General features: G+C 43.0%; 1 protein-coding gene across 1 annotated transcript in view; it reads left to right on the plus strand.

Annotated features, from left to right (window-relative positions):
- MCTP2 (multiple C2 and transmembrane domain containing 2) overlaps window positions 1-24,225 on the plus strand; it is a 287,776-nt gene that overhangs the window by 230,056 nt on the left and 33,495 nt on the right. Inside the window, exons 18-19 of the mRNA XM_075557885.1 lie at window positions 1,332-1,454; window positions 6,452-6,493. Coding sequence (XP_075414000.1) covers window positions 1,332-1,454; window positions 6,452-6,493 — 165 coding nt within the window. The remainder of the gene's footprint in view (window positions 1-1,331; window positions 1,455-6,451; window positions 6,494-24,225) is intronic.

Below are 24,225 nucleotides of genomic sequence, written 5' to 3' on the forward strand. Positions count from 1 at the left end.
GCTGAATGGCTCCATTGAGTTTTCAGGACTGTGTGCTTCCCAAAGCAAATCGCCAGGCTTCTCTGAGTGGATTCCCAACTGAACTGATCACCTTAGGGTAGTTAGCAAGGACTTAACTACTGTGTCTCCCTGGGACTCCATTTACAATAGCAACCCCCAGATAAGCAAGAAATAGATGATATCTAGCAAATATATATATTTTCGAAATTTTAGGGAAAACGGAGTTGAAATGGCTTTGGAAGAAGATTTCATTTCCAGAACGCTTTCATTTGCCTCTTCTATGTTGATGTGCACAAGAATGGCTGTTTGGAGCATGTATGAACTGACAGCTCGTAATGACAAATTAACTTATTTCATCTTCCAGAGTACTTTGAGTTCAAAAAAAACAAACTGAGGCTCAGGTTTTGAAGTAATTTGCTCAAGAGTTCACTCCCTAGGCAGAAGTGAATGATGAAAACCCAGTTAATATGCGTGCTTTTCTTATTTCTCCTACTAATTAGTGTGTTTCCTGGAAGCAGGGTGTGTGTCTTTTCACGCTGGCTCCTTGGCAACGTCACAGTATAGGTACCAGGGAGCACTCAAACTTTCTGTCTCCCTGCTGCGGGAGCGCGCAGCAGACATGGACGACTCAGCACGTCCAATATAGGCTTTTTGACTTGACTGTTTTCATATGGCCATGTAGTTTCACACTAAAAAAATATTGAGCTTTTTTAAGAGAATTTGCTGGCAGCAAGTTTTAAAAAGATGCCCTGTCCTGGTCAAGTCAATCTCACCACCTGGAAAATTCTTACAGGTGACCTCCTTCTTTGGACCTTGGCATTTTTCATAATGCTTTGCTTATATTCTAAAACACTAAACCCAGGAGAAAAACTTTGATTAGGAATGATAGCTGCCCAGGTGTGAGGGTTCTGTATCTCTGTGCCTTAGAATGCGACTATGTCACTGGATCCCTGACTTCTCTGCTACCAGCCCTAAAAGTGTATGAATCTCTCACTTTCTCTCTGTGTGAAAGCGCACACACTTTTTAACCTATTGGGGACACAGGTTTCTAGTTGGAGAAAAAGAAGGGTTAACTGCAGGTAAGCAATTTTTTTTAAAAAAACCAGGAAATTTGACTTTGTCTTCCAAGGTTTGGAAAGAATCCTCTCTTCTCTGAGACCATCCACGCCACAGCCCTGCCCTCCAGAACTCTGGGTATTGGCCATGCTCTCTGGATCCAGGGTGGAGTTTCCTAAAGCACTGTAGCGATCGTCTTGTTTGATCGCTCATCAAAGAAGTAGACGCGCAGAGTTCCTCTCCTCCTCACACTCTTTTATTTGTCTCCCAACCAGGTGTTCCTGGTCACTGTCTGGAACTTTGAACTGTACATGATCCCCCTGGCACTGCTGCTGCTCTTTGTATACAATTACATCAGCCCAGCGAAAGGGAAGGTCAGCAGCGTCCAGGACAGCCAGGTAAACCGGGATTCTGATTGGATGGGACATGCAATGCACCGAACCATGTGAGGGCAGCAAATACAGTACTAACCAAATCCTACCCCGAGCCCATTTGATCGGAGAGCTGAGTCACTGGTCCATTTCCCGGTGGTCATCTGGAGACTTCCTTCGATGATGGGAGCATAGAATTGCTGAAGCTCCTCCACTCTGTTTCAGTCATGAGTCAATCCTAGTCTCCATTCCCTTTAGAGGTGGAGGCTTGTGGAGTGCCAGATCCCCAGCTAAGACTGTCTGCTCTCTGGAAACTGTGCACATCTCTGATCCACTGGCCTCTCTCCATCACCACCACCCTAGAGCAGGGTGGTCAACATTTATGAATCATCTTTCAATCAAAAAGTCTTTCATACTAAATGTAAGCTATAATTGGGACTGATAAATCAAATCAATACACATCATAAGTGCACTTTTCTTTTTCATTTTTAAAAGTAGACTCTGGTTTTTCTTAGAGCAGTTTTGGGTGTACAGAAAAGTGGTGCAACAATCACCAACAGTTCTCAGACTAGTGTAAGTAAAACAACATAGTTGCTACAAAATCATAGACACTTTTATTAAAAAAAATCAAATCGTGAGGCTATTCTTTCTCGACATATCCTCCCTCTAGTTCAGTGGTTCTCATCCTTCTTAATGCTGTGACCCATCAATACAGTGCCTCGTGTGGTGAGCCCCCCAACCCTAAAATTATTTTAATTGCTACATCATAACTATAATTTTGGTACTGTTATGAATTGGGCAACCCCTGTGAAAGGATCGTTTTACCCTGTGAAAGGATCGTTTTACCCTCAAAGGGGTCATGACCCACAGGTTGAGAACCGCTGCTCTAGGGGTACAGATGAAGGCAGTCATTCTTCCCACTCTCAAACTCTTCCTGAAATGTTTCTTTAATTGACACTGTGTCAAGTGGCAGCTCAGGTGTCCTCCAGGGACCCAAATCAGGCTCCTCTGAAATGTTCTTTGAGTTTGGAGAACAAAACAAAAGTCTGAATCAGAAAGACCAGGACTATGGAATAAATGGGGGATAATCCTTGAAGAATTAGTGGGTGCACGATCATGGAATAAAAGCCTCCTCAAATTAACTTTATTAACTCTTTTCTCACTAGGGTAGTCTTTCATTTTTTACTTCTTCCTCATAAGTTTCTGTAATTGTCCTTGCCCTCTGAGGAAAAGTTGTCAAGATTAACCCTTGAGGATCCCCAAAAACAGTCAAGAAAATCTTCAGAACTGACATCTGCTTTGAAGTTAACTAGCCCAGCAGATAACATTGAGGGACACGCTTTTTATCGGACCTTCATTTTGAAGACTAGCACTGACATTGGTGTATTACTAACACAATTTGCTGTACCTAGTCACTGATCGCAGAAACGTGTTTCTGACTCACCTTCCTGTACCTGCCCTGCTCCCCCCTTGTGCATGTTGTCACCTGCTAACAAGTAGTTGCTGTGTGGTACGTCAGTCACTGGTGGTGAACCAACAGTGGTACATTATGACTGACCAAAATCTGCACTGAAAATTAGGGTTCACTCTCTAAGACGTGGCAGAGCCATGGTGGTGTAGTGGTTATGCACTGGTCTGCGATCCCTATGGCAGACAGTTCGAAACCACCAACAGCTCCTCAGGAGAAAAACTGGGTTTTCGATTCCTGTAAAGAGTTATAGTATCTGCAACCCACAGGGGGTTGCTATGAGTCAGCACTGACTTGATGGCAGTGAGTTTGGTTTGGTTTTGGCTCTTGATGTTACGTCCTATTTATTTTTTAAATTCCATTTTCACTCTATATTACTTATGTCCAAGTTGAATCTGAAATATTTCACACCTTCCAATTTTTCTAGTAACTCTCAACCAAAATTTATCAAGCATATTTTAATATGAGTGCAAATTCTACTTTTATTTCATTTTATGAATTTTTTAGGAAATTATTATGCACCATGTTGTATACCACAGTCTACACCCTTTGCCTTTTCTCATGGTGCATAATCAAGACATATACCAGATACATATGAGTTAGGGATTATTATCTTCCAGTGGGTGACTGACTTTACAAAGAGGTGAACAACAGATTTTCTATGCAGGGTCACATCTTCTATCGCATCACAACCATAATTTAGAATGGTCCACCCGTCAAAATTGACTCCAGACAACTCAGATGTTTTTGTTTGTGGCTCACACCTGTTAATGGATAACTGTAACTTCGGTAATATTATTAAAAAGGGAAATTGTCCCTTTAGCTGCCAGGTTTCCTGAATTGGAGTATGTCCGGGTCCTGGAAGACGTACCGATGGTCTATCAGAGCCATTGTCGGTAACCCCTGAATTTGATGTGTACAGTGGAGGATTCCTAGAGCAGCATTGTCCACCGCCGCATTCCTGTGTGTCTTGATTAAAACAAAATAACTGCTGATTTGTCAGAGTCGACACATACAGTGTGTTGTTGTTTCTGTTATTTTGAGATGTCATTGACTCCTCGTGGCACCCACCGCCACAGGAGACGCAACCACTGCTGGAAGCTTTCTGTACAGATCTCCTCGTGGTGGGCTGCACGTTGGTTGTGGGCGCTAACTTTTCACAAACTGATCTGCAGAAGCAGATTGGCAGACTCTTCTTCCTAGTTTCTCTCAGTTTGGGTATTCCACTGAAATATCCAACCTGTTCAGCCCTGCTACCACACCCAGGTTTTCCCTCACAGACAGGTAGTGACTGTGCATGAAGTGCAATGGCAGAAATTGAAACTTAGTCTCCTGCATGGAAAGCAGTAATTTTAACACAGAATGGCTGCTGTCTTTTTTTAAGCAGTTTTATTGACATGCCATAATCGTATCGTAAATTCAATGTTTAAGTATATTAAAGATTTGTGCATCAATCACCCTAATCAATTTTAGAATATTTTCTTCATTCTTGTTTTCATTATTTTTCCCTGTTTCCCCATCCTCCCTTGTCAGAATCCTGGGAAACTCTTGATGTCTATATATTTACCTATCCTAAGTTTCAGACAGAGAAAATCATTCCAGTAAAAAAGCAATCAATCAATCAACTACAGTGGAATAAAACATAGAAGAACCTCCACCCCCCAAATAGTAGAGTGTAATAAAAAGGAAAACAGTTGAAAATGGGTTAAATGAAAAAAATCAAATGGAAATATGTCACATTTTACCCTAAGTACCTCTGCAGTAATCTACATTCTGATGCACTCAGTCTGGAGTAAGACTACGCATGCCCTTAGGCAGTAGACTAAGGAATTCAATGATGACTTAATCCGTTTGGAGACTCTGTCCGTGGGTTTTGGCTTTGCACTGTCAGCCATAGCATTCTACAAATCATGTGCTCAGAATTTAAGTTTTTATACCGTTGTCTGCCTTACAGATAGAGCAATATAAATATGTCAAATATTGTGTAGAACTTCTGAAAGGTGATGACTCCTGGCAGAGTTTGAAGAACTTATATCCACACAACCACCACCAAATCCCCACCCCACCCCCCAAAACCCACTGCGTAATATCTAGAATTTTGTCTTGAAGGAAAGTTCTTGTTGATGGCTCGATTTTCTCCTGCACCGAGTCTTTGTAGGAATATTCAGTCTGTGTACCCACTTGACTCTCTCTCTCTCTCTCTTTTTTTTTTTTTTGCTGTTGACTATGTTAAAGCAAACTGTTCTTAGGTAAAATGAGCTAAATATGTTTAGATATTCAACAGACTACTAAAACTATGTTCTTGATTACTAGTCAGAATACATAAACACGTGTCCTCATTATGAATGGAGCTGATTCTCTAAAGTGAGCTGAGGTCTGTTCACTAGAGACCTGAGACCGCTTATGTTTTTAAAGTAAATGGTGAAATATGTCCTTTTGCATTTTGAGTGGCAAATTGAATCACTTAAGCTGGGGTTTCCACCATTCCTAGGCCAAAGAGAAGGGTCTTAGTCATGTCCGAGAGCCTCGTGTGCTTTCAGGAAGCATGCTCGCTGCCATCGGTGAGTAGATTTGTTCTTCAGAGGATCCGTGCGTGTCAAAGAAACTGCTGGTTGAGGCTCATGAGAATTTTGGGCGGTAAGGTTCTACCAGACTGGGAGAAGTTTCTTAATAACTGCTCCATGGTGTCATAGGGTACAACAAATTTATTCTCTAGATACTTCTGAATTACGCCCTTTTCATTAACAGGCTACTGACAATTCTTTTTGCTATGTGAACAAATGACATGTAACCAGTTAACCAGAACACAAGACGCTGGTTCTCTAATTCCAGCTAGCGAATGCATTTGATCTGGTATCAACACATATTAAGTTTTAAACATGGCAGTGATATGATTAAAAGTTGCCTGTTAACTAGCCAAGATTGCGAAGCGAATCCAAGTACACCTATTAGTAGCGCAGCCAGTCCCCAGTAGCTGAATGAAAGTCAGACGCCATAAGTTCAGATCAGAGCCTTGGGTTTTCTTCCCTCACCTGCCTCCCACGCTGTCTCCAGCGGCTCAAGGGAAACAGCAGCAACCCTGTATAGAAACCTGCATCCTACACTTGAGCTTGATCGTATTCAGACGACTACATTTTCTACTGTCTCCTGTCTCAGTAATGGCCCCAAAGGGAAGGCACAGCCGTTATCCCAATGAGCCTAGCACAAACAGAGTATGGCATTCCCACCCTAACGTAGCAGTTGGTTCATTTGTCAGGGGAAGAATAAGACGGTTTACAGAAAGTATAACTCAGCAATGCCTTCTGAAAGCACCGTGCCTTCAAGGACACTTGCCTAATAGCTGTATTTATAGTTAACACTTTTATGCAGATTATCCATGTTGTTTACAGTCGTGTCCCCGAACTTAAAAGTCTTATTTTTCAAGAGGTTTGTAATGAATTTTAGAAGTACTTTGTCTTAAATGTTGGAGAAAACCTTTCAGGGTGTGAGTGAATTTAGTTTGCATTTGGAAGTTTCAGTCGACGTTGTATTTACAGACCTCCGGTTTTCCTTTCAGGAGAGCACCGACATAGATGAAGAGGAGGATGAAGATGACAAGGTGAGTCTGCCCAAGAAAGAACATACAAAGGAGCCTTTGTGCACCACCACGCAGCGTCCTCTGGGTTAATCTAATGCTATTTGATGTCTTCGCATTCTAGCCTAACCAACATAATGATCATCTAATAATTTTTAGAAAGATGTCCCGTCCTACTTATAGGAAACATCTGGAATCGACAAATAGGCAGAGACTAAAGTGGGTTAGCTTTTACCAGAGCCTGGGGGGAATAAGAAATAAGGTCTGAATTTCTGTTCCGGGGGATGAAAACACGGTGGAAGGGGATAGTGGTGATGTTTGCAGAACACCCGGAGTGTGATTACGGCGAGTATATTTTAAGCATACTGAGTTGTATATTTAGAGCTATAAAAATGGCAGATTCATTTCATATATGGTTTGCCACAATAGCGTGTTTGTGATCTTAAAATCTGTTTTTAAGGGTTGTTTTCTGTTTGCTTGTCTTTAAATGAGGTTGAGAGTGGAATGTAAGGAATGATTACAAGGTTTTTAAGAAGCGCACCTATTGAGGGCCCTTCATTCTGTGTAAGCCACGGTTAGCGTTCCCATCTGCAGATGAAAGGTACCCTAGGAAGTCAAACATAAATCAAGTACAACTGCTGTTGCTTTAGGTTGGTGCCTGCACTCCGGGGTTGGTCACCCACTTCAGAGCCTGTCACTTCCCCAGCTGTTGCTGGCAGCACTTCCCGCTATCTGTCTCTGTACATCTGTCCTTTTTTCTTCTCCTGGGAGAATCTCTCAAATCAGCTGCTTTTGTTGTCATTACGCTTTTAGACAAACCTTCTGGAATGAACGTTTTTAAAAAGCGAAACACCAAATGAGATGCCACTAGCTTAATGGACTTCCACTGCCCTAAAACCTGTGAGTAGGTAGGGTGCATGACAGTGAGATACAGGAGAATTGTGAGAACAGAAACGGTAGAAAGGATCACTTTAAATATCCGACATCAAAGTACCGCAGGGTAGAAGTGAATTCAAAGACAATGGTTACATGACACAAATGGCCTTATAATTAAATGACTACCAGATGGTTTTTCTCATTCAAAGCAACATGTGTAGATTACACAGTCTTATTTATTGTTCTTAGATGGTCATTAGTAGAAAAAAATAAGTATAGTATTTGATAAGGGGAATCAGCCTCTTTTTTTCAGACTAGTGGCCATGCAGAAGCAACTTTTTTCTTCTTCATGAATTGACATTGGTACCTTCCAGGTAATATAGCGTATGGACCACTTTTTTGACGGGGGTCTCTGAGGATACAGATATTTCAGTGCTTGCATGTTAGCCAGAAACGCATGGTTGGACCACCCCTTGAGGTGTCTCAGAAGATTTCTGATCCAAAGCTCGCAACCTTGAAAACAGTTCAAGGAGCAGTTCTCCTTCCTCTGCACACGGGGCCCAACGTGAGTTGGAACAGCAGCAGCAAGCATGTGCTGTGTTTTATTTTAAAAAGGAGTTCTCACAGATTGATGAAACGCTGTTGACCTCCCTACCAACTCACTGCCACCAGGTTGACTCTGACTCCTAGCAATCCTAGAATCAGAGTCGAATTTCCTCCTTGGGTTTCGGAGACTGTGAGTTTTTATGGGAGCAGACAGCCTCATCTTTCTCCCATGGTGCGGCAGGTAGGTTTGAACCACTGACTGTGCCGTCACCATCCTAATACTTCACACGCCGACTAGGAAAATTCTCAAGTTTTATGAACCAAAGCTTATGAATCAGGATGACTTCTTCTTTAGAGTTTAGATGGTTTATATGAGTTCTTTGTGGAAGAGGACACCCCACCCTTTAGGGTTCACTGCCATGACAGAACGTTGTCCTCCGACAAAAAAGAGCATCCAACGAGAAGGTCACTGTTGTTGTCAGGTACAATCAAGTCAACTACAACCTATAGCTACCCTTTGCACAGCATAACAAAACTCTACCTGATCCTGTGGCATCGTCATGATTGTTCCTGTGCCTGAGTTTATTGATGCAGCCACTCTGGAAGTCCATCTTGTTGAGGGCCTTCCTCTCTTGGCTTCTCGTCCACTTCGTCAAACCTGACCTCCATCTCCAGGCATTGGTCTCTCCTGACAGTAAGTCCCAAGCATGCAAGACGTAGTCTTACCATCCTTGCCTCTAAGAAGCACTCCGACAACTTCTTCCAAGACAGAGCGGTTTGTCCTTTCAGAAGTCCATGGGCCTTCGAATAGTCTTCTCCAGCACCGCAATTCAAATCCAGCGATTCTCCTCCAGTCTCCTTTATTCAGTGCCCGGCTTTTGTATGAATATGATGAAGTGGGGAATACTAAGGCTTGGATCGGGCAGACTTTAGTCCTCAAAGCAACATCCTTGATCTCTCAACTGCTGCTTCCATGAGCATTGATTGTGGACCCAAGCAAGGCAAAAGTCTTAGCGACTTCAGCCTTTTCTCTATTGATCGTGATGCTACTTATTGGCCCAGTTGTGAGTACTTTGGTCTTCTTTACATTGAGTTGTAATCTGCACTTCAGGCTATACCTAGGTTTGTGTAATCTACATACTGCAGGTTGTACATAATAAGCCTTCCTCCAAACGTGATGCCACATTCTTCTTCATGTTATATCGGTATTCTGATGATTTGCTCAGCATACAGATCGAACAAGTGTGGTGAGAGGCTACGACCCTAATTCACATGTTTTCTGATTTTAAACCATGCAATACTCCCTTGTTCTGTTGTCGCGGCTTCCTCTTGATCCATGTGTAAGTTCTCAGTGAGCACGACGGAATGTTCTGGAATTCTCTCTGTTCTAAAGGTTATCCACAGTTTATTATGGTCCACACAGACAACTGCATGTTCACAGTCAGTGAAATGCAAGTGAACACCATCCTGGCATTCTCTGCTTTCAGCTAAGATCCGTCTGACATCAGCAACCATATCCCTTGTTCCAAGTCCTCTTCTGAATCTGACCCAAACTTCTGGCTGTTTCCTGTTGATGTACTGCTGCCACTGATTTTGGAGGATCATCAGCAGTCCAGAACCTCACTGTTTAGGCTCTGATACTATGCCACCCTTTGGCTTTGGAGTATATGATTTACAGTCCTTCAGTGGCTGATGATGGTGTGCTTCTTCCATGTGGACTTGGTTGACATCTCACTTAGATGGCTGCTCGTTTGGAGACAAGCCGTAAAGACCCTGGACACTTTTATCGGATAGCCAGGCACCACCTAATTCCTTTCCTGCACTTTGCTATAGCACCCATATCTTCTGTGCTCCTTAAAGGCCAGTCTCGAGCTGGGCCATTCGTGACCACTTCAAAATTTCCCAGAATCCTACTTCACACACTCCAAGTTCTGTGGCAGCTGTGTCTCTTTGCCTGGAGTCTTTCCCTGACGTCATCAAATGAAGATTCCCATGGCCCCGCTCCCACAGGCTTTCCCTGACTCATGCCACCATGGTCCTCCCCCTCCAAGAGATCGCCTCTTGTCCAGTCACATTTCGAGTGTTGCAGACTGTGGGGCCCACCTTCCTGCATTATCTCAGAGCAAGGTCTGCCTCTTTTCTTCAGGCTCCACTATTAGCCATTGCTTTGAAGCTCTTCAGAAGGTTGTCGGCAGCCTCTTCCTCCAAAGTGGTCAGCCGAGTCCTTTGTTGTCTGCCCTTAGTCAAGGTAAATGATGAAAAGCGGTGCGTGAAGACTGGAAAGGAACCTCTGACCAGAGTCCAGAGCGGTGGTTTTCAAGGTCAAGTATACAGAGATGCGCCAAATATTGCCTGGCAGTAGAGTTGGTTTGCACGGGGCTTTCAGGCATTTCTGGGAACAGAGCACCGAGCAGAGTGGGAATCACAGAGTCTACAGGACTGAGATTTGGACCCGTTTCCAACGTCCAAACCTGTCTGCAGACACAACAGGTGCATCCACCACACTGAAGCCTGCAGTTGGCACCAGGTTGCCCTCATTTCCTCAAGGACAGTTTTGTCCTTGTAATGCTTGTATCTGAATGCTTTAATGGGGCCTTTGTAAAGCCACAGGGCAGCCAGGATGATTTTGCTTCCTCTGCTTTCCATTTCTATGAAATCATCTGCGGTCTTAAGTGGAAAATGCAGTTTTAACTTGTGACGCTGCCCCCTCAGCTTATGATCCTCCTCCTCTTAGGAAGGAGGAGCAGAAGTCATGTTAGTCCTTGCCTGGGTCTTTTCGCTCTCACCTTTTTCGAGTAAGTAAGGATTGTGTGGCCGAGATAATATTAGCAGCTGTAAGCTTCCTTGAGCACAGATGGACACAGGTATAATCTATGTGAATAGAGATCCCCAACTCTAGCACAAGGTGACCTCCTGATCCCAATCCGGTTGGAGTCCATTCTTGTGATAGTTGTGCCAGGGAAACTCACTGAGCTCACCTTCATCACGCCTGCATCTCACCAAGCACGATCTCTTCACCCAGCGATGGATACCTCGTGGCGACGCCAAGGAGAGAGTGGGAGCGCATGTGGCTGTGATAAAAATGCTTTCAGTGACTACATTTTGGAAGCTGATCACCAGCCTCATTTGCATTCGCCTGAAAGCTCCCCTGAAATTTGTCTGCCATGAGTGAGGGAACACACTGGTCTTCGAAAGAGTGGTGGCAGAATTTTTCAGCCTTCCAGCAGCACGGAAACCACTGCAGAACACCCACGTGACAACCCTCGCTTCTCTGTCTTCTCTCAGTCCCTCTAAGAGGTTTGTCAGGGAGTAGGCTTTAGAGGCCGAAAAAGGGCTGTACCCTCTAAAACCGCCTGAGCACACATCACATATGTATTATAAAACAATATTTTTTTGCATGGATAACAACCTGCATAGGTTTGATGTGCTCACCATATCTCTGAAAACGCAACATACGCTCAGTGGGAAACTTCCATACATCGTGTCCTGTCTCAGAGGTCTTGCCCACTGAACCCTTCTGGCTTCTGTTGCCTGTTCACCATGACAGACCAGACTTCTGGGAATCATAACACACCCCGTGAGAGATGAACTGTTTACAAATGATAAACATGCAGCCGTTTAACTCAAAACCAGGAGAGGAGGGAAACTTGTTTCTACCGAATCTATCCATCTTGAAGATGACGCTCCTTAATTGCCAGCTCCTCTTCCCACTAAATACCATCATGGTCAGTCATAGAAGATGAAAGCTTGACCGGGCCCATTGGCATAACTTCCTCGGGAGATAAATGCCTTCCCAGTTTCTGCCTGTCTCCCGGTGCATAATCCAGGATACGGCCTGGGGTCTGTCATCCTTTAATTGTTGGCCGCAGGGATTGTTGTAAATGACATCCATGTAGCCTCCTTCTCTTCCATTGTCAGGAGCACTCACGCACAGCATGTATTGGACATCAAACTAGATGTCACCATTTTGCCTTAATTTCTTTTGTGGGTTTTTAATTACTGCAGAGAGATTTTGCATAACTTGGTTGTTTTTTTTGGGGGGGGCATGTTTTCTAGGGTTTTTGTTTGTTTGTTTGGCTCTTGAGAAGTTAAGCATATAAACTGAACTTTGAAAAGGAAAAAAAAAAACTCTTTCTTATACCTGATGGCCCATGTAATGAATTGCTTGTTTCAAATTTACTTTGCTAGAGACCCCAGAACAAACAGATAATGGCTAAATTCAGCCCAAAGCAATCAGCTGACATTTCCTATTTGTATTAGATTCCATATGTGGAATCCTTCCGTGTGGACCTTATTTGTACGGATGGATTACAATGAAAATTGCATTAATTTTCTACACAGTAAAGGTCAGTAATTGAAGCACGAACCAAGAAACTATTGTGTAAAATGCTGTATCCCCGTACTTAGAAAAGGTCATGCAAGACAATAATATCTTGTTTTCATTGCTGAAGGTATAAATACTTGCATTAGAGTTTCTTTCTTTTTCCAGTCCAACAATCCCTTCTATAGATGGGTTCAGCATGTGCTATTAATATCAGGAAGAAGCCATCATAAGGGCTTCCCTCTCTCTCTTTTCTTTAACCTACTTACTGCTCTCAGAGAGAAGGCGCACTCTCATGTCTTGACTGTGAGGTTGTTTGTTGTTCAATTTTAGTTTCTCATTGTTTTAAAACTCTGATGTCTGAAATAAAGCTCGAGTGATGTGTTCTCTTGAGAGCATCGATGAGATCACAATTGCTTTAAATGCTTTTGAGCAAATAAAATAACCACTCTTCCCTAATAGCTATGGGTGGAAAGTAAATATAGGTATTTTCCCTTGCGAAAACAAGATAGACATCCAGTACACATTGGTGAACAATTCGTTATGAAAACTGCAAATGACTAGTACACCTAGGTCCTGTTATTCCCCTATAGAGTGCCATCATTAAACTCTTAAGTATTTCCTCCTCCAAACCGATCCATCCACGTTTCATTAAGGCAGAGCCTTCTTGAAGAGGAAGCCTGTGCTGTACCTGTTCAGAATGAGTTGTTGCCATAAATTAATCTGTTCTCTTCTCTAAGTGAGGTGGTCAGGCCTGCCATGCCTCATCCCCTGTGTTTTCTTGTTCTGGAGAGAGCAGGTGATCAATGGGGCCTCCGTCAGGACAGACGGGTGTCTTGGGAGGAAGCCTTTCGTGAGAGTAGGCTTTTGGAACGTCATGGCGTCTTCTTAAGATTGGCCAACCCCCATATCGTCTCGTGAACATTGGCTCGACGCAGCTCTAAAGGACAGACTACAACTGCCTGCTAGGGTTTCCAAGGTTGCACACTGTCACATCTTTCTCCCTCGGGACAGCTGGTGGATTCAGCCGTGGACCTTTCTGTTAGCATCTGGGCACTTAAGCACTGTGCTTCCTGGTTCTCTTTAATTATGTCTACAATACAGCAATCCACTTGGAGTGGAGACTTATTCCTGAGCCATTGCATATGGAATGGTACTTTAAAAGATGATGAAATGTGATGTTTCCCCCTAAAAGATGAGCAAGAATCGTGCATGCGCACCCACGTTTTCAGGACATATAAAATCTATACACATCACATTTTGTAGAAGACCTGTTTATGAATCATTTTCAAGGGAATACAAGTAAATGGCTAATCTGATTTAACTCCTTTTGATAGGAATTTTAGTCATGATTTGATTTAATTGCTAGCATGTCTACCATGTTATCTTACTTTCAAGACTTTAATAGTAAAGTGGATTCCAGCCAATTTGTAATTGTCAGTTTATGCATGTTTTCAATGAGAAGAGATTACCTTCTCCATTTCCTTTCACAGATATATCAAATTTGCTTAAAAAAAAAGTCAAACCTTTCTCAAAGATGTTTTGGCTGTATTGCCTCTGAGAAGCAACTCAAAATGTTATTAATCTGGCCGTTTGTGTCATGACTCAGAGCATGCTCACGATGATCAGGTTCCGTAACATTCCTAGGATTTTTGGATCTTTGCAGCTTCTATTGTAAGAATTATACTTTCAATTTTATTGCCAGATATTGTAAAATTAAATATACTGGCCTATTTAAAAGATTCAAAAAATTAATTTTGTAAAAAAGCCTTGGAGTTGATGCTGAATCATGGCCACAAGAGCATCATCATCAATGACTGAATTTTCAGATCACCAGGCCTCTGTTTGGAGACACCTGCTGGTAAACGCTAACTGCTAACCTTTCCGTGAGAAGCCCAGTTATTGGTATCACCCAGGAACTCCGTACCAGACTGTACATTAGATCGTAGTGTGGGACACGTTAAATCTACTTACCCAGGTGGGCAAGCCTTTTTTCCCCTGCTCAATGGGAAAGTAATAATTTCAAGTAAGGACTATTGAAAGAAGGAGCACGGGTGGTGGGGTACGTGAGTGCTGGCTGGTGACCCGAAGTCAGCAGTATGGGCCCGCGAGGCTGCCCACTATCGTGCAGCGTGGCAACCCGGGAGCAGTTCCGCTCTGCTGTACAAAGAGGGTCTCTCACTCAGAAGGGACTTGATGGCATGAGCTCTGGTTTTTGTTTTAATAATTGAAACAAGATTGCTATGCGTCAGAACCCACTGTCCCACTAGTTGTAGTTGGTTAGTATTTTAAAACAAGACCAATTAAGAAATAAATGTGGAAAGAATTGGATTCCTAATGACATTCCTCATTGGAGTGTGTTCTCAGTCTGAAGTCTGCTGTCATGTGTGTCAGTTCCTTTGCTCTCTAGTTGTGCGTGGATCCTTACACACGACAGAACCAAACATCACCGTGTCCTGTGCCAGCCGCACAGTTGTTGGTTTTGAACCCATTGCTGTAGTCGCCGTGTCAATCCGTTGGTCAGGGGTTTTCACTGCCCCTTCACTCGAGCTGACAGTTTGCCTCGTTGTTCATGAGGTTTTCAGTATTTCTGACAAAGTTCCACTCTGATTCCTAGGCCTTTAGCGGCTAAGTCCGCAGAAGCACGCAACCTATTCTTTCTCTGTAGTCTGTTCCTAATCTCGTAGCTCCACTGAGGCCTGTAGACCTTGGGGAGGACCCTTCTGGGATTGTAGATACTGGTGACACACCTCCAGCCCCTCCCCAGCAACCTTCAAGCCGCCTCATGACAGTGAACTGGCAGACATTCTCTACTTAGAACATTTTATTCAATGCTATGTTGTTCCCCTCATCTACACATGAGAAAACCACACTGAAGCAAAACAGCACACCTGGAATTTCTCAGCCAGGGTATGATCAGTACTCCAGCCCTGTCCTTCTGGCTTAGATCCTATTGATCTGTAGCCATGCCACATTGTCATAAAAGACACATGCCATTAATTTATTGATGTGTTTTCCCACATTATTCCTAAAACATTCATCAAGGTTTTACTATGTATCATAAAGTCTTTGGGGAGAAGAATAGAAGCACCAACAGAGTCCTCATTGTAAAACGAACGGTGAAGCTGTCAGGGTGCAATATGACTGGTACTGCCATCACAATGTGAACACTGTGTTGGGCCCTTAGGTAATGTCTGGGTGAACACAGGCTGCTAAACGTGGGTGATGCTTGAATTAGGTCTTAAACTATTGCAAATTCCCTGTTGCGCCCCTTGGTCACGCTGCCCCCCACAAACCAGGCACCAAGCAAGAGAAAACTAAAGGGCATGCGCAACTAAATCAACAGCTACAGGAGCTCATTGTACGCGCATCCACCAGGGTTGATAGGGGACCCGTAGCCTTGCTTCCATTGTGGTGGTGTGCCATTCTGCCAATCAATCAGTCTTCCCAGCGACTACGAGACTTTCCAAAGAATGTCTGTTTCTAATCCCTTTCCGAGGTCCTGTGGTTGCACTAATTCCTTTTTCACTGTGGTCCGTTCCTTTTCTTTTACACCCTCTCATTTGATGCCAGAGTTGATACCTCTTGTAGATCAAAACACACATTGGTCAAAACCACTGCATCAAGTAAATACAGGATACTCCATACGCTGGGCAGACAGCTGTAGAAGTGTCCAAGCTCTAGACTCGACATTGCTTCAAAACCTCAACCCTTGATATGCATGTAAGGACACAAAAGTACTTTGGAGAAGGAATTACTCTCCTGAAAATGCTTACATCTCCCTCCGTTCTAGTAGCATGCCGCGCAGAGTTGTATGTGTGCGCGCACATGCATGTGTCTGCATGCAGCACATCTCGGGGGATGAACGCCACAGGCAGTTCCCAGTGCTCAAAGCCAGCATTCCCAGAGACCCATCTGCAGTCTCCTCTATCACCAAGGTTGCTTAGTTTTCTTTGTTCTGGCAGATGCTAAGAGGACTGGGCTTTTGTTGGTGTTTTTCTGCGCAGAAGGTCACTTAGATTTCTGACGCCTTTAAGCTTCCTGTTTTGGGTGTATAGGCTTGTACTAGACAAAGACTGTGCTTTTACTCCTGCAGACAGTGACAGTCCGAAGCCCCCAGTGGGTTACTGTGAGTCAGCACTGACTCCATGGATGTGAGTTAGGGGTTTGGGGTTTTTGTGGCTTGGAGACTTGTACTATTCAGTGCGATGAAACAAGAGCCAAACATATTCTTGTTTCATTACGGCAGACACATTTTGTGTCTTTAGTTGTGGTGTCTGGGATCCCTGGGGGCATGCCATTTTGCATCGGAGACTGCACATTCTGGACAAGCACTTAAAACTTAAGCACGTTGTAAGGAGTTTGTCCCACAGAGTCAGCTTTCAGGCCCCTTTATTTTGCTTAGGTAATTTGGAGAGAAATGAGGTGATTTTTTTTCCTCTTACATTGAGACCATCCAGGAGAGATTTAAAGTCACACGCTCCTTATATAATTAATTCTCAGTTATAAATTCATTTTGATGGTGTTAATTCTCTCCCAGCGGCTCAAGGCTAGTTAGTTTATTGCACCTCCAGGAGACGGGAGAGGGACAGCAGAAGGAGAGATGCGCCTTCCTATTGGTCCTCAGTTGTATTGTGTTGTTTTAAAGTAATAATTTTCATGTGACCAAATCAGGGGGGTCATTTATTCTTAATCCAACTGGTTACAAAACTTAACCAAAAGACTCACTTTTGCCAACCTTTTGTAAACAAAATAACAATGGAAAAATGGTGATCATGCATTCACATCTATGTGAAACTATATATTTTTTGGGAAAAAGCTTGAAGTTTGTCATGTTATTTTTCAAATTGTGAGTGCTGCTCTTTGTCCATGGTCTGAATTCTAGCTTGGAAACCATCCACACTTTAATCTTCCTCTTGGAAAGCGCTACCTGATCTTCTCTTAATGGAACTGTTCTTAACATAGATCTTAAGTCATGTGAGTAGTATTTTTGTCTCTGCATTTTTTAAAGTTTTAATGAGAAGCAATACACATTTTTTAATTGTACGCACTCTTAGCATATGCTTACCTTGTCATTTCTTTTGATATTTCTTGAGCTTTTAATATTTCAGTTGTATGTCTCCTTTTTATAAATCGGAAGCCTCACATGTTAAGTTAAACATAAGTGCCTGTAATAATAGTCCCATCTTTCTGAATGAATCAACTTTCTTCTTCCTAGCCAGTGTGGTAGGAGCAGCAGATGTACGTTGTGTTTGCTAAACTGTGTTATTGCCACGTTTCATGGTTCAATCTGAATTGTGTAAATAAAACCAGCAGGATGCAGACAGCAGAGTCAGCTGATCTGTCCCACATCTCCGGGCAACATGAGTGGACTTGTTCTGGGTAGGCTTTCTTGAAACAAAAACTTAAATTAGCCCCAGTATTCTGTCTGCTAGGTAAGAGGTTATTCATTTTGTAGACTCTCTGCTTTTTTGAAGGAAAGGGACTTACACTCTGAAACACCTCGCGTGTGCCAGGAACTTTATACAAAGAAAAACATGAAATGTTCAACCCTCCCGTTAGGGGAGAGTTTTGGTTCTCCACTTTCCCTATAAGACCCGGGAAAGGGAGACTCAGAATATTCAGTGAGATGGCTTCCTCACAAAAGGGTGAAGACCAAGACCGGAGTTGAACTCTGTTCTCTCTGACTTTCCATAGGTCTCTGGAAGTTGATACACCATAGGAGGACTTTCTTGGTGCTGTTTAACTTTCAATTTAATTATGGGGGGAAAATTCCTGATCACTTAAACTGTTGAAAATGGAAAGAAATTGTTCTCCACTCTTTTTAAAGGCACAGTTTAGCATATTTTGTAATGAAATTTGGGCAAACTATACTTGAAAGGAAAACGTCACGGCCATTGAGTCTATTCCAACTCCCACTGGGCTTGTGGGACAGAACAGAACTGCCCCCGTGAGTTTCTGAGACTGGACCACTTTATGGCATGAAGGAGACTCAGCTTTTCCCTCAGAGGGGCTTATGGTTTCAAACTGCCGCCTTGCAGTTTTGTTAGCGGTTGTGTTAGCAGCCGAACTCCTGCCCACTGTGCCACCGGGGCGCCTGCCGGAAAGGAACAGTGGGTAACTGAACAGTTAGATAACTGAACTGAACTGAACTGAAAGATAACGTATTTCATTACATGAGAACCTAGCAACTCCCATAGAGAACAAACAGTAAGTGGCAGAAAGAACACATATGAGGTGACTGGGTGTGAACTAGGCCACACACTGTTCTCCTTGTATTTGTGTGTGTGTGTGTGTGTGTGTGTATCGTGGTGCCTTTATACACTTCCACACAATCATTAAGTCACCTGGTGTGCTAAGTTGGGTTCTGTAGAGAAACAAAACCAGTGATGCTTATATGTGTTATATATAGGAAGAGATTTCTATCAAGAAATGACTCACATTGTTGTAGAAAGAGGTAAATCCACTCAGCTTCAAGTCAGGGTAATCTGAGGATGGCTCTTGGGCTTGGCAGGCAACGCAACAGGAGATCCAGAACCAGACCAGGATGACTAAGCAGAGACAGAAGGAACCACAGGCTGATGGATCAAGAGGTTCAAAGTCAGCCTGTCCATCCACTGTGGGGAGTCCGCTGACCGCTCTTGGCATCAGCAGGTGACACAGCAGGAGAGAGGAACCAGATGCAAGATTGAGCTCCAGCAATAGACAAAAGGTCAAAGAGGTTGGGATCTCTTAGGTCTCTCTCTGAGACGCAAAAACTTATGATATCAAAGAGGTATCATCTGATTGTGACACAATTGATAGGTTGAGCTCCACCTCTACCCTGTCCCAGGGTGGCTCGTTGATGTAATCTCTAACCATCACATCTGGAGAGCCAGACCTCTGTTTTCCCAGCTGGGCTTTGGCAGAAGCAAGAAGACTTGTTGTGGTTTTTGAACATGGTTGGCCTCTGGCTCTGGACCCCACCCTCTTTGGCTTGCCTTGGCCTGACCCTCAGATTTGGGGCTGGCTAGTACCCACCACTGCAGGAGATATTTCCTCAGCGTTTCATGAATTTCTGTTGTTGTTGATATTGCAGCAAATCCCAGAACCCAGAGACGTGGGATATTCTCCAGGGAGGAATCGGGGGAAATGCATCAAAGTTTCGTGGAACAATTGGACATATGGGAGATAGTCAATCTCCAACCCCTTGAACATGATACGGTGTTCATTTTTAGAAAAGAAATGATTACCACAGTATCCTTCACTGCCTTGAAAAACAACCAGCAAACAAACACACAAAAATAATAGGCTTCCTAGCCCTCTAAGATGACCTCTCTGTTTTGAACCCTTAGAAGCCACTGTTTGAATGACATCGGTTTTACAAAGTGGCTGTGAGTCTAAACTGACTCGATGGCAGTGAGCTTTTGGAAAGCACCCTGACAAAAGTCCAGGTGCCCTCGTGGTGCCGTGGGCAGCGTGTTTGCCGGCTCACTGCAAGCTCAGCTGCTGGAAACCACCACCACTCCTAGGGCGACAAATGAGCCTTTCTTGTCCCCATAGAGTTTGAGTCTCTGAAAGCCACACGGTCACCACGAGTCGGAACTGATGCAGTGGCAGTGAGTTGGGTTTGACTGAGAGTGAGACAAGTGTATTAATACTTTTCTGTAGCCATCCACTGATCACAGAGACAGCCGCCGATTGAGAGACGTGTTTAAACCTCTTTTGTGTAGAATAACTCCAGCCACGTATGAGCTGGGACCGTAGCAGTGTTACTTTTTGACATATCCTCTTTCTTCTGTTACCATATGATGTGTCTGCATGATGCCTCTCACCGCCATCAAGTCAGTAACTATGTAGGGCAGGGTACGACTGCTCCAGTGAGTTTCCGTTGCTGTAACTCCTTATGGGAATAGAAAGTCTGGTCCTTTTCTGTGGAGCAACTGGTGGCTTTGAACTGCTGACCTTGCAGATCCTAGCCCAACATGTAACCACTGTGTCCTTATAAGTATTAGATATATATTTTAAAGAAAACCAAAGCCACTGCCATTGAGTAGATGCTGACTCATAGTGACACCCCTGTGGGTTTCCGTGGCTGTCACTTTACGGGAGTAGAAAGCCCAGTCTTTCTCCAGCAGGGCCACTGGTGGCTTCGAACTGCCAATCATGTAGACATTCCTAGCCCGGTCCATAATCAGTATACCACCAGGGCCCCTATTAGAAGCAAAATGCCTACGAAAAGAGCAGTGTGTTATTTTGAGAGGGACAATGCACAATGCAGGCAATGGGAAGAACAATCTGCCACTGGTTACTGATGCCATGCAAACGAAGGGGCGGAGACAGCCGCCAATGTGGGCCGGCTCTCTTAAAAAGCTGCACAAGTAGGGCGTTGCATCATTCCACATGTTCAATGAGGCCGGGAGTCTTCCTCACACTTGTCAGGTTACTTGTAACTTACATGAAACCTTTTCTTATAATCCCATTCCTGTGGGACACGGGGACCAGGAGTGGGAATCTGCTCAGAAAGCCTCAACCAGTTTTTACTAAAAGAAGACTACACTACAGAACATGCTTCAACTGAAAAGATGTGTTTACATCTCTCTCTTTGGAGCATGACTTGCATGTAGATTGAATGACTGTGCTTCCATAGTAATTCATCGGATTTTCCTTCTATGTTTTTATTTGCATACCCAGGAAAAACAGCAAAGTGACTGTGGAAATGGTGACTTCGATAGGAGACAAAAAAATCTTGTGAAAAATTATGCTGGCCTTTCTGTGTGCCAGATTTATATAGAATGTCAAAGAACTATGAAAGTGCATCAGGAATACCAAACAAGTTCATTTTGGTATTCTTTTGATTTTTTTTTATATCTTATATATGAACGAAACAAAGATTTTAGAGGTTATTTACTTCAAAAAAAGAACATTAGGAAAGCCATGGTGTATTTACTCTTAACATTTGGCATTCAGAATTATGTAATATTTAATGATAATATAAAGATAACCTTACAAAAGGGAAGTGTCAATGAGGCAGGAATGTACTTGAAATTAGCCCAGGTGCCCACAGAGTAGTATATTCCATCTGTACAAGTGTGGCACTCTATCAATTGAATTAGAAATTACACTATCAGCATTTATAAAATTATACATATTTGGAGTTGGTATATAATAGCATGCTTGTAACACACAGTGTCAAACACAAAAATATATATCAGTCAGCATGGTAGTGCATTTTCTTTTTGTTACCTATCATCAATGTAATTTTAGAAATATTTGGAACTTTGAAGAACTCTCACTGAAGCTAAACATCCATAATGCTATTGAACCCTTTTGTGAGAAAAAAATTTGGGGGGTGGCATTTTGGTCCTAATTAATTGGAAAAATGTAATCAAGTTGTTCAGTGACTTGAATTCCAAGTAATGCTAGTTTTATTTATCTATCTACATCGATATACATATATTCATATAGATTTATACTGCCAGGAAGAAGTTATTGAGTTTTTTTCCCTCTACAAAAGTAAGGAAGAGGTTAAACAATGTGAACTATGCGATCAAATGATCTACTTGATTCAGTTTTTTTAAATTCTAAGTTACTGTTTGGATTAATTCAATGAGAAAAATATGTGATGAAATATCTATTTTTAATATAATAAATATGTATTTTATACACAAATAGAGAAGCCATTAAACACCATCACGATAAGTGCGAACAAAATAGAAGTTGTTAAAAGAGTTCACTCTACTTGCATAAACAATAAATTTCCATGGAGAAGCAGTCAATGCGTCAATATGAAGAAAAAAAAGGCAATATGATGCATCCAATTGGAAAACTGTTCTGTATAGACCTCATTAAAGTCACTTTAGAGCAACTAAGGTGCAACTGGACCAAGGCTGATGGTCATTTCATTCCCCTCATCTGCGTGCAGAAGCTAGCTAATGGGCAAGGAGGACAGGAGAAGCAATGGTCCATGAACGGTAGTCTGACAAATAATACTGAATGTGCCACAGGCTGCCAGAAGAAGATAAAAATCAGTCTGGAAAGAATTATAGCCAGGTTGTTCCTGAAGAGTGAGTGTGAATCCATTATCAGGAGAGATCGATTTCTAGACAAGGACACTGTGGTCATAATTTCTCTTTTAACGATGCCAGATATCATGATACATGGAGAAAAGGCTGAAATTGTCAAGGGTTTCGTCTCACTTGGTTCCACAATCATTGCTCTTGGAAGCAGCAGTCAAGAGATCAAAGAGCACATTGCATCCGATAAATCGGCACAAGACCTCTTTACAGTATTGGGGGGGTGGGAGGGATGTTACTTTGAGGACTGAGGCGCTCCTGACCCAAGCCATGATATTTTTAATTGCCTCATATCCATATGAAAGTGGGGCATCAAATAAGGAAGACCAAAGAAAATCGATGCGTTTGCATTGTGGTGCTGGAGGAGAATATTCAATGCACCATGGACTGCTAGAAGGACAAACCAATCTCTCTCAGAGGCAGTAAGGCCAGGTGCTACTTGGAAGAAAGGATGGCAAGATTTTGTCTCACATACTTCATCCTTTAGATATATTGTCAAAAGATATCAGTCCCCGGAGAAGGACGTAGTGTTTGGTAAAGTGGAGGGGCAGCAAAGAAGAGGAAAGCCCTCCACAAGATGGACTGACACAGTGACCAGTGACCGCAACAATGGGCTCAGGCTTGGGAACAATTGTCTGTGTGTTATATGGTCACTATGGGTCAAAAATCAGCTGGCAGCATGTCAACAATTGCAAGGAGCTAGAGATAGACGGTGTCCCAGTTGTCTACATCTTTCAAGATATTACTTTGCTCCATGCCCCCCTTCCCATTCCTCCCTTGAGGATCGTTACTCATGTCCTTGGGTTAGGTGATTCACTGCAACACTGCGAAAAAACTCACAAAACTTTGAGGTAAGGTCTCATGTGGTAGTGGGTACTGTTCAGGCCAACATCTGTGGAATAGGGAGAGGTGAGTCACGTGCTGAGTCCAGACCCAGAAACCCAAAGTGTCCAGAATCCACAGAAAGTCTTGCTGCTACGATGGTTCATTCAGGAAAATGGAGATCTGACTTCCCAGGGAGGTGATGCGATGTGGATGGAACTGTAAGGTGGCACCATTGTGTATTCAAGGGAGACAATGGGTGTGGTCTGTCTGACATCCTGTACCAAAGCAGAGTCTTCCACAAGCCCTCAAGGAAACAAAGGACATGGCTTGTCCCACACCCTCCACCAAGTTCAGGACTCAATCCCACTCCTGCCCTGTCCATCAGCATGGTAGAATATTCCCTCCAAAAGCAGACCACAGCTGCAGACATACAAAGTCCAGAGCCATAGTCTATCCTAAAAGGAGACATGGCTAGAAGGGGCCAAATCATTGACCATCATTCAGCTATCACAGTGGTCAATACAGAAGGTTCATGAAAATGAGGAAACCTTTCATGAGATGAAGTGGCACAATAGCTTTACCAGTGGATTCAATTATACCAATTGCCATGGAAACAGAGGTGGACTAGACAGCATTTTGTTCTGTTATGCTTAACGTCACCATATGGTGACGTCAACTTGATGACAACTAATAGCAACAGGCAAATATTTTATTAAGCATGCAAAATAACCATTCATACATAGAGCCGCTGAGTCACTTCCAGTCTTGGAACCCGTTGTAGAGATTCTGAGGCTGGAAATCTTCGCAAGGTCAGAGAGCCTCCACTTTTTGCTACATAACAGCTGGTGGGTTCGAACCTCTGACATTGTGGTTATCAGTTTGACATTTACCCAACAGTGCCACCGCATAGGGGGAGCTTATTTTAACTTTTGTCTTGAGAACATATTTGACACACCAAGTTCATAGAAATTGATTTCTCTCGAAATTATTTAGGCTGATACATATGACGACTTCAATATCTGAGTATATTCTTCCTGAACCATAATTTTCTTTGTTTTCCAAGTGCCTCGGTGCCATCTGTATTGTCTTAATTAATATTGTGAATGACAGTGAAGAGGCATTTGACAGTGTCA

This window comes from Tenrec ecaudatus, chromosome 9, assembly GCF_050624435.1.
Source record: "Tenrec ecaudatus isolate mTenEca1 chromosome 9, mTenEca1.hap1, whole genome shotgun sequence".
NCBI classification, from domain to species: Eukaryota; Metazoa; Chordata; class Mammalia; order Afrosoricida; family Tenrecidae; genus Tenrec; species Tenrec ecaudatus.